Genomic DNA, 12,140 nt, shown 5'->3' with positions numbered 1-12,140 from the left:
AAATTTCTTATTGCCCTGGATTTTGCTGTTATTGAAGATATACTGTCTGCCATTGATCTAGAATAAAGATAGCCACAAAAGTCTAGCGGGTTCTGTGGCATGGGTTTCACCACTCATAAATAAAGTTCATTCTGGCATCTAACAACAGTGATATAATCAAGCAGACTAAGTAGTTAATAGTGGTAAAGAATTCTCACAGCACAAACCGCACATTAACAGATTGCTTTTACCCAATACATTTTTATAATTTTCAGTGAGCAAAAAGCAAAAATTGAGATTAACATGGAAGTTAAAATATCTTAAATTTGAAGTTTATTTTTGAAATATGGATTTTATTGTTTGTCATAATGAGAGAGTTTACATTGCACATTTTGCAGACAGAGGTTGTACAGCAGCAGTTGCAACTTACTGCACCATTAAAAATCCCATTTCACATTTTTAAGAAAGGTCTAACTTTTTCAAGGACTTTACAGTGTAAATAAAGTGATTTCCACTTTTTTAACGCATCAATTCAGCAATTTCTAAAAGAATCCCATTGCCAACGAGGGAACAGACAGCCTAGAGGGAAATGTGGCAAAAGATTGTGATTGATCCACTGGCAGAATCCAGGAAGTGTGAAAACTAGCACCTTTGCATTGAGAACAAAGTACCCATACTGATTAGTTATGGAAATTGTGTTTTTACTTTGCTGTGTTATTTAATTGTTCATTCCTGTAAGGGCTGCTGAATGGAACACATTTGTGTGATCAGCCAGAAGAGTGTGACATTGCTATCTTGAAATTTTACCACCTCATCTTGAAAATACCATTTTCCATAATTAATTAATTCCACTGATACTAGTATCAATGAATAGGCCTCTTTTTATGCCTAATGTAAACTAGGAATTAATCCAATTATTTAACTGGATTATTCATGTTATATTGAACTGTATCAAAGAAATGCGTGGAGTTTGCACATTCTCCCCATGTCTGCATGGGTTCCCTCCAGATGCTCCGGTTTCCTCCCACAGTCCAAAGATGTGCAGGCTAGGTGGATTGGCCATGCCAAGTTGCCCATTGTGCCCTGGGACAGGCTAGGTGGGTTAAACGTGGGGAAATGCAGGAGTAGGTAATTGAGACAGGGTGGGATGGTCTTTGGAGGTGCGGTGTGAACTTGTTGGGCCAAATTGCCTGTTTCCACACTGTAGGGATTCTCTGATTCTACGAAAGAAATATTGGTTATGCATCGAATAAAGTTCTGTGTAAGGTTTTACATTAACAGGTGTTTATTTTGTCTAAGGTATCTTTTATTAGAGAAAGCACCCAAAGAACTTGCTGAGCGCACTCACATTTTTAGTAGCTTCTTTTATCGACGTCTAACCAGAAAGGATAATGCTGGATCAGAGGAAGCAACTAACCTTTCGTAAGTAAATTTTCTACAAATCAAGTGGCTTATTTTTCTAGTCCTTAATAAATAGTTCACTTTTCTGTGGCTGGGATTCTCATGATATAGTACCAATTTAATACTGTTATTTCCAGGTGCATAGGTTTTGCCCCACAATCAAAATGATCTTGCTGCATTTATTGAGGTTAGCAGCCAGGAAACACCACCATTTTTTTCGTTGGTCAAAGGCTGTCAAGTCAGTACAGTTTTGAGATATTTGTTTTTGAGAAAGGAAACACAGTTAGTGTTGCTGGATCAGTGACCTAGATATTGGACAGATGCTTCAAAGACACTCGTTCATAGCAAAGCGGCTCGGTTAATTTAAAGTAAATAAATAAGTAAGTTTGGGATTTGGAAGCTTCAGAGAAGGAAATCTGCCAGCCTGACTTGGCTTGGATGAGACCTGACTTCAGGATTAAAGCTATGTGATTGATTTGATTATTCCAGAGGCAGTTAAGAATCAGTCTGGCAAGCTGTACAATTGAGTCAAACTGCTGTAGAAAAGTTGAAGGAGAATAAACCTGGATGAACAACCTTACACTGACAGAGGCATTAGATATGATAACAAAAAGGCATGTCCTGTGCCGTCAACCCTACAAAACCATTATCACAAACATCTGGGAAGTTGTCAAAATTGAGAGTGCCATTCTACAAACTAGTCACGCAATAGCACAGCCAGACTCATCAAAGCATACTATATACCTAATGTTGCAGTCTCTTCTACTACCGTCAAGACAGTGGTTGTCAATATTACAGAAGGGTAAGAGGAGTAAAGAGTGGAAGAGTGAAATCAAGAAGGGTGAAGTCACTTTGTCAAATGGGCCCTTCGTGTTAACACCAGTCTCTGTCACCTTGCCTTTGGAATTCAGTTTTTCTGTCCATGTTGAATTAACATTGTGATGAGGTCTGGATCTAAGTGGCTCTGTCAGAACCAAACTGAGCGTCAGTGAGCATGTTATTTCTAAGCCAGTGCTGCCGGGAAAATTGAATGTAATGTAGAACCTTTTGAGGGACCTAGATTGAGTAGTTGGAATTTGGGCTTATTTACCTGAGCAGTTGGTTCAGTGACAAGGGAGCATTGATTTTAAATTGGCTGCTAGTTAGATTATTGCTGTTTCTTGTAACATTACAAGCCTTTTTTAATCTAATGCCATTGTTAAACTATTTTCTAGTAAGGAATTGAAGGATCTTTCTTGTTGAACTTATTGTTTTCCAGAGGAATAGAGTTTTGGTCAGCATTTTGAATTGTTTCTTTAAATGTTCCTGACTTCTTATTTACCACAATGCCTTTTATTCTATTCAGTCAACTTTATCCAATGCTCTCTCTTCTGAACCCTTATATTAACTGTTGGCAAAATGCTTTGTTTAAGATTTGAAATATTTTCATTTTTTAATTATCTAGCGGTTCTGTTGCTAATAGTTGCATGTTAATTTTGAGGAAAACTTATTTCTCAAAATTGTGGTTTTGTTGCTTAGGTTAATGCCGATAGACTGATTATTCGTTTTTAGCATGCCTGCCATGAGAATTATTTCAGACATCCAGCATTGCTTTCTCTTTAAAATAGTTAACTGGGTATACTTTAAAGATTTAATTGTTATTCTGTTGTTTTCTTTGAGTGCAATGTTTATTTGGTTGCTGATTTGCACTCATGTACCAACTCCAATTAAAAGCACATACTATATTGCCCTTGTAGAATACAGCACAAGAGACACCAGCGCGTGAGAACATGGACGCGACATGTGGATATCTTTACAAAGGATTTTATATTTGTGCCTGTTAATGAAGAGTAAGTGGTCTATGTGTAATCTGTTGCAGATGACTCTCCTGGGATAAATTAAAGCCATTTATCTGAGTAGAACATGAAATCTGGCTAAACTGAAGCTGATTCTGCTAATTGACTGATTCAAACTTATGTGGTTCTTGTATGAGCTGTTTAAAGTAAGGCAATTGAAACTATTCATGGTAGGAATGATTCGTTAAGATTCGTCATATGTTCATGCATCCATTTCATGTGGTAGGCCTGGAGGCTGCCTAATACTCAGAAGCAAACGTGTGCAGTGCTTAAGAGGCACCTGCAGCATAGTATCTTCGCTTGAGCCCAAGACTAAAACTGGCACTTTGAGCAGATCCAAAGTAAAGACTGCTGGGAGTTCTATAAAGTAAACTATTGTTAACTTTGGATGGGGAAATATCAGTAAGTTCGTACATGTTAACTTGTTAAATGGCATATTTGCTTGCAGGTCACATTGGTATCTTGCTGTTATTTGTTTTCCTGCGTTAGACAAAATAGTTTATGAAACTGATGTTACTACTGAAACAAAGGCAAACAAATTACTTCCAAATCCATCTTGCACAAACTTACCTAGTGATGAAAAAACAAGTAAAGAACAAAGGTCATCATCTGATGAATCTGATGGAAATACCACTCAGAGTTCACTGTCACAGGATTCAACAAGTAAGTGCTTGCTTCTAAATTGGATATATATTCCTATGTGTTAACCATCTATTATTTCATAATTTATTAAAAAAAGTACTTTGTATTGCAGTCTTGCTGTGAGAAAATTATACGTTTGAAAGATCTCAAAGGATAAGTTCAGCAGCTTTCTTTGAGATCTTGTAATGTTTGACTTTTAGCAATGAAATAAGAAGTTACTTGAAATCCAAATGCAGTAAATTAATTTTACCGAAGCCCCTCGACTTCTCACTGTTTAGATTTGGTTTTTTTTTCAATAATAAATGTAATATGGTTATAATGAATATTTTAAAAACCCTTCAAGCTTTATCTTTCTGGTGTTTCAGTATAGCATTTTAAGGATGTCAAAAAATGTAGTTAGACATGTTTGCTACTTCAGTTACAAATGAAAGCGCAAACTATCACCGTCTCGAACCAGCAGGGAGTTTCCCGAGAATCAGTAATATGAAGGAAACTTTTCGTTCATTGTGATTTTCTGATCTGCAGATGTTATCTAGTAGTTTTGAACAGATTTGCAATTATTTATTGCAATGCAGTGATCCTTAATGAATGTAATTTGGATTGATGTGAATTAGCAAATCAAATGCAGCGTTGTGATGCTGAGACCACATTTTGTTCTCTTGCAGATACAAACTCTAGCAATGTTTCTTGTATAACTTCAGTGTCCAGCTCTAGGATGCAGGTAAATGACACAATAACTAGCTTACCTTCTTAATAACAGGGAATCCGCCAGGCTCAGCTAGTCTGATCTACTTGTGACTTCAGAGCCACAGCAATATGGTTGACCCTCAACTGCCCTATGAAATGGTCTAGCAAGCCAATGTCTCAACAAAGAATGAAACTGGACATACCACAAGGCATCAACACATGCATCAAAAAAGTCAACAGTAGAAGCAGCTCTACTGACCCTACAAAGTCCTCCATGCTAACATTTGGGGGCTACTGCCAGAATTGGAGGAGACTAGTCCAGCAACAGCTTGACATAGTCATACTCAAGGAATCATGACGTTAATAGCAATGAAACAGACATACCATCACTGTCCCTGGATGTATCATGTCCCACTGACAGGACAGACCCAGCAGAGGTGGCAGCACCTGAGTACACAGTCGGGAGAGAGTTGCCCTTAGCATTATCAACATTGAGCCTGGACCTCGAAGTCTTATGGCTTCAGGTTAATCATGGGCAAGGAAACCTCCTGCTGATTATCACGTACCATATGTGGAGGAAGCACTGAGGGTGGCAAAGGGGCGAAATCCACTTTGGATGTGGGAAGTCATACCTGGCACATAGGAAGATAGTTATGTTATGCTCAGTCAGTTACTCATCCCCCAGAGATTTCTACAAGAGTTCCTCAGCATAGTATCCTGGGCCCAACTATCTTCAGATGCTTCATCAATGACCTTCTCTCCATCATATGGTCAGAAGAGGGGATGTTTGCTGATGATCGTGCAATGTTAGGTACTATTCGCAACTCCTCAGGTAGTGAAGCAGCCCGTGTTCAAATGCAACAAGAGAAACGTGGTATGGAAAAGTCGGGGGGAACTATAGACGAGTGATCCTGACATCAAAGGTCGCTAAGTTGTTAGAGGGGATTCTGAGGGACAGGGCTTGCATGTGTTGGGAAGGGCAAACACTGATTGGGGATAGCCAGTGGCTTCATGTGTGGGAAATCGTGTCCCACTAACTTGATTAAGTTGTTTGAAGAGGTGATGAAGAGGATTGCTGAAGGAAGCAAGGTAGACTCTGTATGTGGACTTCTGAAAGATGTTTGACAAGGTTCTGCATGGTAGACGGGTGAGGAAGATTAGATCACGTGGAATCCGGTGGCGGGGGCTAGCCAATTGGAGGGTGGTGGTGGAGGACTGTTCAGACTGGACGCCTGTGATTACTGATATGCCACATGGATTGGAGCTGGGTCCACTGCTTTACGTCATTTGTATAAGTGATTTGTGGATACAGGAGGTATAGTTAGTAAGTTTGCAGAGGGCACCAAAATTGGTGTAGTCAGTGCACAATGAGGAAGATTATCTTAGTATGAGGGGATCTCGATCAGATCAATCAATGAGCCGAGGAGTGGTAGATGGAGTTTAATTTAGATAAATGTGAGGTGTTGCATTTTTTTGTGAGACAAACCAGGGTTGGAGTTATACAGTAAATTATAGGGCCCTGGGGAGTGTTGCCAAACAAAGACACCTAGGGTTGCAGGCACATAGTTCTTGAAAGCGGAGTCGCATGTAGACTGGTGAAAAAGGTGTTTAGCATGCCTGCCTTTAGTGGTTAGTGCATTGAGTATCGGAGTTGGGACATCATGTTGCAGTTGTACAGGATATAGGCGAGGCCATTTTTTAGAATGCTGTATTCAGTTCTAGTCTCCCTGCTTTAGAAAATATGTTGTTAAACTTGAGGGGGTGCAGAAAGGATTTACAAGGATGTTGCCAGGATTGGAAGGTTTGGGCTATCGGGAGAGGCTGAATAGGCTGGGGCTGTTTTCCCTCGCGCATCAGAGGCTAAGGGGTGACCTTATTAGAGGTTTATAAAATCATGAGGGGCGTGGATAACGTGCATAACCGAGGTCTTTTTCCTAGGGTGGTGGAATTCAATACTAGAAGGTATACTGGTTTATGGTGCAAGGGGAAAGATTTAAAAGGGACCTGGGGGCAACTTTTTTGTGCAGAGGGTGCTGTGTGTATGGAATGAGCTGCAGGTGGAGGTGGGTAAAAGTGCAGTGTATGAAAGGCATCTGGATGGGTACATGAATAGGAAGGGTTTAGAGGGATGTGGGCCACATGGGACTGGATCACTTAAGGATATCTGATCGGTGCAGACAATTTGGATCAAAAGGTCCCTTTACATGTTATATAAATCTGAGTCTATTTGCACAATATCCAGGCTTGGATTGGCAAGTAAACAGTAATATTCACATCTCTCAAATACCAGGCAATGATCGTTTCCAATAAGAGACAATCTAACCACCACCTCTTGTCAGTCAATGGTGTTACCATGCTGAATCTCCTATTATCAACATCCTTGGGGTTAACATTGACCAGACCTCCACTGGACTCGCCACATAAACACATTATCTACAAGAGCAGGTCAGAGGCTACAATACTGCAACAAAAATAGAAATTGCTGTGTTCAGCAAGCCTGTCAGCATCTGTGGAGAGAAATCAGAGTTAACGTTTTGGGTTGAGTGACCCTTCCTCAGCTAGGAATACTATGGTGAGTAACTCACCTTCTGAATCCTCAAAACCTGTCCACCATCTTTAAGGCACAAGTCAGGAGTGTGATGGAATACTCCCAATTCCCTGGATGGGTGCAGCTCCAAAAAAAACTCAAGAAGCTTGATGCCACCAAAGGAGAGTTGCAAATCTGCTCCCAGTCCGAGGGTACTGAGCAAAGTACTGGAACTCCAGCCTTGAAAGGTGAATGAGTTGAAGATGTTAGAGGCACACAAGGTATAAAAATGATCTAAGGAGTTGTTAAACCAGAACACAGTTAACCCTATATAGTGACTAGGATAATATGATACAAGCACAGATTAAAGACAAACTCAGAACTTTTGCTTGGAAGCATTTGTTTACATTTGATCTTTAGAAATGGTGACATTTAAATTTTGGAATTATTATACAAAAGGCAGATTAGGAGACTACAGGTTTCTATGAGCTGAATGATTTCAAATTTTACCTAAGCAGTAAGCTTTACCATTGTTTACGGTAATTAATAATTTTCAAGGAGAATGGTGAAAACAAAGCTTGACTTTAACTTAAAAACAATTGCAATGTAAGTTCTAACTTTTGCATTGCTTTTTCCGTTGAGCCCTATCCCCTTCCTAATTAATTGTTTTCTGTTTGAGATTAGTTAATTTTGCATAAACTCAGATTGAAATTTCATGACCGACCTTACATTTGTATTTACCAGTTGACACGTCAGAGTTGGAATGCAGTTTTATTTACAATTATATGTAATTTCTCATAGGGATGTGTAAAGGCACCCATCAACCTACATCAACAAAAATTAAGGATACTCAAGCAGTAAGTAACTTCGAAATTATTATTCCAGTAATTTCTAAATTGATTTGATTCCAAACATTGTTATAAGTTTGATTACTTCATTTTGGACATAATTAGGAATGGCTTCCTTAATGTGTCCGTGGATGACTGCAGAAATTAAGTTTATAGAGGCACCATCTTTTGTGTATTCCAACCTTCCTTGTCTCTCAGGAAAAGGCAAATATGTCCTTCTGGCTGGCTGAATTCTCTTTTCCTCCCACTTGTTTTCTTAGCATGTGGTTTGTATGATTTAATTTCAGAACTCAGAGTCAAACAGTGATACTTGGTATATTTGTCTGATTTCATAAATGGTGGTGTTTTGTGTCAAACTTTCATAGCTGCTGATGGCTTGTGTTTCACCAAATTTGTAGTGGGGGACGTTACAAAAGGTAGTTAAGTGAAAGTGTAAAGGGTGAAGAATGAAAGTGTTGTCGTTGAAATGTAATTGAGAATAGCAAACTCATCATCAACAGTTGCCATCTGGAAAAAAAAGGGACAGGGGTTATCTTCACAAACTGATAAATTTGGTGTTGAGTCTGGAAGGTTGTAGAGCAGATAATCAAATGAATGTTTAAAGAAAATAAGAGCTGCCCTTCTGGGTTGCTGTGCTACTCAATCTGATTTGATTATGGCTGATGGTTTACTGCAATTCTATCTTTCAGACTGTTTCCATATCCAGCGTTCCCTCTAATTTTGCTTCCCAGCTGTGCAGGTTTCCTAGACCAGTGCATGGCAGTGACTTTCAGAACCAGAAGTCAATGCCATGATCAGCATGCCAACATTGGCCATGTGCGGAACATTAGAGCGGCTCTGTGAGCATGTGGCTGTGCTGTTTTGAGGGAACGATGCTAATATCCCTTCATACACAAAAATATCACTCGACCTGCGTTTTGATATATCTGTTAACTTATCATCCACAGCTTGCTAGTGTAAAGAATTCCACAACTGTTCGGATGAAGGACTTCTTCCTCCTGTCAGACTTAAATGGCCTACGTCTTCAATCATGACACCTTGTTCTGGCTTTCCCAGAACAAATGTACAGCATTTAGCCTTCTAAGACCCTTAACGAATCTTAAAAGTTTCAGTTAGATTTAAGGGCCATTCTTCTGAACCCTGAGGGAATACGGGCCTGGTCAACTCACCCTTTACTCCATGGACAACTCCCTCATCCCAGTCTGTTTGCACTCTTTCTAAGGCAAAAATATATTTCCCTTGGTAAGATGACACTCAAGTGTGGTCTAACTCTATTCGCAAGAATCGTACAGTTCCAGAGAGGCCGTTTGGGGCCTACATCAGTTCCATTTTCCCATACTAGGCCCATAGCCTTGAATGTTACGACGTGTGAACTGGTCGCCCATGTACTTTTTAAGTTGATATTTCCTACCTCAACTACTTTCCCAGGCAGCACATTCCAGACTTCAGAGAATCTCTGTGAAGAAAGATTTTCCCCAAGTTCCCCTAAACCTCCTGCCTTTCACGTTAAAATTTTTACGCCCTTGTTATTAACCCTTTGAGTAAGTGGGACATTTACTTTTCATCCACCCTATCCATGCCCTTCATAATCTTACACACCTGTACCACCGCCTCCACCCCCTTGCCCCCGAAACCTTCTCTGTTATAGAGGGTAGGTAAACTTCGTTGTTTTCTTTGGAGCAATGTTCTAGGATGTTGCACCTCTTCAGTGCCATCACATCTTTCCTATAGTGAGGATTCCAGAATTGAAAATATATAACTGTAATAAAACGTCTTTGCTGTTACAGTATAAAAATATTCTTAGCTGCAATTGACACTCAAAGTTTTAGATTTAAGGCATCAAGTGGTATGGGGCAAATAAAGGAATACGACATTAAGATAGAAGATCTGTCAGTGGTAATATTGAATGGCCGAACAGGATCAAAGAGTTGAATATCCTATAACTGTCCCTAGATTTCATGCTAGGACTTTACAGAAATGTAGGTAGCAGAAAATCTTCCCACTTTGTGGGAATGGAGCTGTGGAGGGATTGAATTTTTATTGTGCAAAATAGTTGCAGCCAGAATATCAGAAAGGCTCGAAACAGGCGGTGAGAGCATTGGAGGAGTCAGCAGTACTCAAGAAGCTTGATGCCATCCAGAACAATGCAGCCCATTTGATTGGCACTGCATCCACAAACATTCACACCCTCTATCACCAATGCTTGGTAACAGCAGTGTGTGCTAGCTACAAGATGCACTGCAGAAATTCACCAGAAATCCTCAGACAGCACTTTGCAAACCCATGACCATTTTAATCTAGAAAGACAAGGGCAGGACATAGATGGGAACGCCACCACCCTCCAGTTTCCCTCCAAGCCACTCTCAATCCTGGCTTGAAAATATATTGGCGTTCCTTCACTGTGCTGGGTCAAAATCCTGGAATTTCCTCCCTAATGGCCTGCAGTGGTTCAAGAAGGCAGCTCCATCTTCACAAGGGCAACTAGCGTGGATTCTAGGGACAGTTGTAGAATATTTATCCCTTCACTCTGCTCTGCCATTAAGTATGACCATGGCTGAACCACCATCTTTAGACAGCCAGTCATGCCCTCATCCCGCAAATGAACTGTAAAAAAAGTCATGAATGCATTTGAGAAGAAACTGAATGAATAAGGGAGAAAAGGAAAAATAAAATGGGTAGGATGGGAAGAAGCTCATTCTGTGGGGCCAAAACAGATGTGCAGGGTTTCTAGTAGGGGAATCCTGTTTGTGGCTCTTGTGAAGCAAAATAGAGGGGAGGGCTATGTACAGCTGAAAGATGTAGGTTAGAGACCATGCAGCCGTGCTATCTAGAAGAAATGAAGTCAATTCATAAGAACCCAGAAAGCAATAGGTTGGTGATAACAAAGTGTGAAGCTGGATGAACACTGCAGGCCAAGCAGCATCTTAAGAGCACAAAAGCTGACGTTTCGGGCCTAGGCTGCTAAGATGCTGCTTAGCCTGCTGGGTTCACCCTGCTCCACACCTTGTTATCTCGGATTTTCTAGCATCTGCAGTTCCCATTATCTCTGAAGCAGTAGGTTGGTGTTTAGTGGCGAAGAGAAGGTGTCTGTGAGTTGAGTTCATCTTGTCAGGTAGGGAAGACTAATGGGAGTTGGTGGTTAGGAACTGACATCTATAGCAGTGCCTGATGACAGTCACTTTGTTCTTCCTAGTATTTTAATGGAGGAAATCGCAGGTCATCTGCTATTAAATATTGGATACGAGTTGAATGAGTTTTACAGAGGAATTGGTGAAAAGATGCGCTTGAATCACAGTTATAACTCCAAACCGTTCTGGGTTTATTACACTTGAATTAGTTTGCCTTGCAAAGACAGAATGATTAGTGAATACACTTGAATGATGAGTGATCTGTCTCTAAGCTTGTAATGGAATCAGAAAGGCTAGTGAAAGGGTTGTAAAATTTTAAAAATGTAAGTAGGTGACAAAATCAGAGTTTAGTTGAAGATAGCCTAATCTCTTTATGTAAACAAAATACTATGGATGCTGAAAATTTGAAATGAGGATAAAAAAATGCAGTATTTTCCAGAATATTTTGTATATTCTTTATGTTCCTCCTGAGTCAATCCCAAAGCATGCCCCAGTGTCTGAGGCAGGATGTTGGAGTTCCTTTTAACTAATTTATCTGTGTGTTTGCTGAGAGAAGCAAGCTGTTCTATTTAGGAACTCAATGAGGTGGCTGCAGATTCTTGGTCTTTTCTACGCTACAGCTTAACGCTTGGAGAGCTGAAGGAAATTAGGTCTGCATTTAAGCAGACAGAAATACTAACTTTAGGTTTCACAGATCAGATTGTGCGTAGGGTCTTCAGCTCCACTTGCGTTTCATGGAAACATAGGACTTCAGAGCGGGCAAATGCCTTTTGACCCCTGAAGCTGCTCCACCATTTAATAAGTTCATTGCTAACCTGGTAATGGTCTCATCTTTATATTCCTGTCTGCAGCATGTAAACTTTTGACTCCCTTGTCTAGCAAAAATCTGTCAAACTCGGCCTTAAATAGATGTAAAGCTCCAGCCTCTGTTGCCTTCTGGGAAAAGAAAGTTTCTTATTTTAATGACATTCTGAGTGGGATGTGGTGGGGAGGGTTGGAGAGAAACGAATCTACTGACTCCAGTTTTATAAAGGAGACCTCACCCCTTATGTGTCGTACCTTTGGACTCTTTCCCTCCTCCACCCCCACCCCC

General features: G+C 40.2%; 1 protein-coding gene across 5 annotated transcripts in view; it reads left to right on the top strand.

Moving 5' to 3' along the window:
* senp7 (SUMO specific peptidase 7) overlaps positions 1–12,140 on the top strand; it is a 111,064-nt gene that overhangs the window by 90,644 nt on the left and 8,280 nt on the right. For 4 of the 5 annotated variants that reach the window (XM_048541035.2, XM_048541039.2, XM_048541034.2 and 1 more), the window contains 5 exons: positions 1,279–1,401; positions 3,117–3,209; positions 3,664–3,878; positions 4,523–4,578; positions 7,873–7,928. In XM_048541035.2, coding sequence (XP_048396992.2) covers positions 1,279–1,401; positions 3,117–3,209; positions 3,664–3,878; positions 4,523–4,578; positions 7,873–7,928 — 543 coding nt within the window. The remainder of the gene's footprint in view (positions 1–1,278; positions 1,402–3,116; positions 3,210–3,663; positions 3,879–4,522; positions 4,579–7,872; positions 7,929–12,140) is intronic. The other variant, XM_048541040.2, reaches the window with a different exon arrangement.

Source organism: Stegostoma tigrinum, chromosome 12 (assembly GCF_030684315.1).
Source record: "Stegostoma tigrinum isolate sSteTig4 chromosome 12, sSteTig4.hap1, whole genome shotgun sequence".
Taxonomy (NCBI): Eukaryota; Metazoa; Chordata; class Chondrichthyes; order Orectolobiformes; family Stegostomatidae; genus Stegostoma; species Stegostoma tigrinum.
The sequence above is the reverse complement of the archived record's forward strand: the minus strand, read 5'-3'. Positions and strand labels throughout refer to the sequence as shown.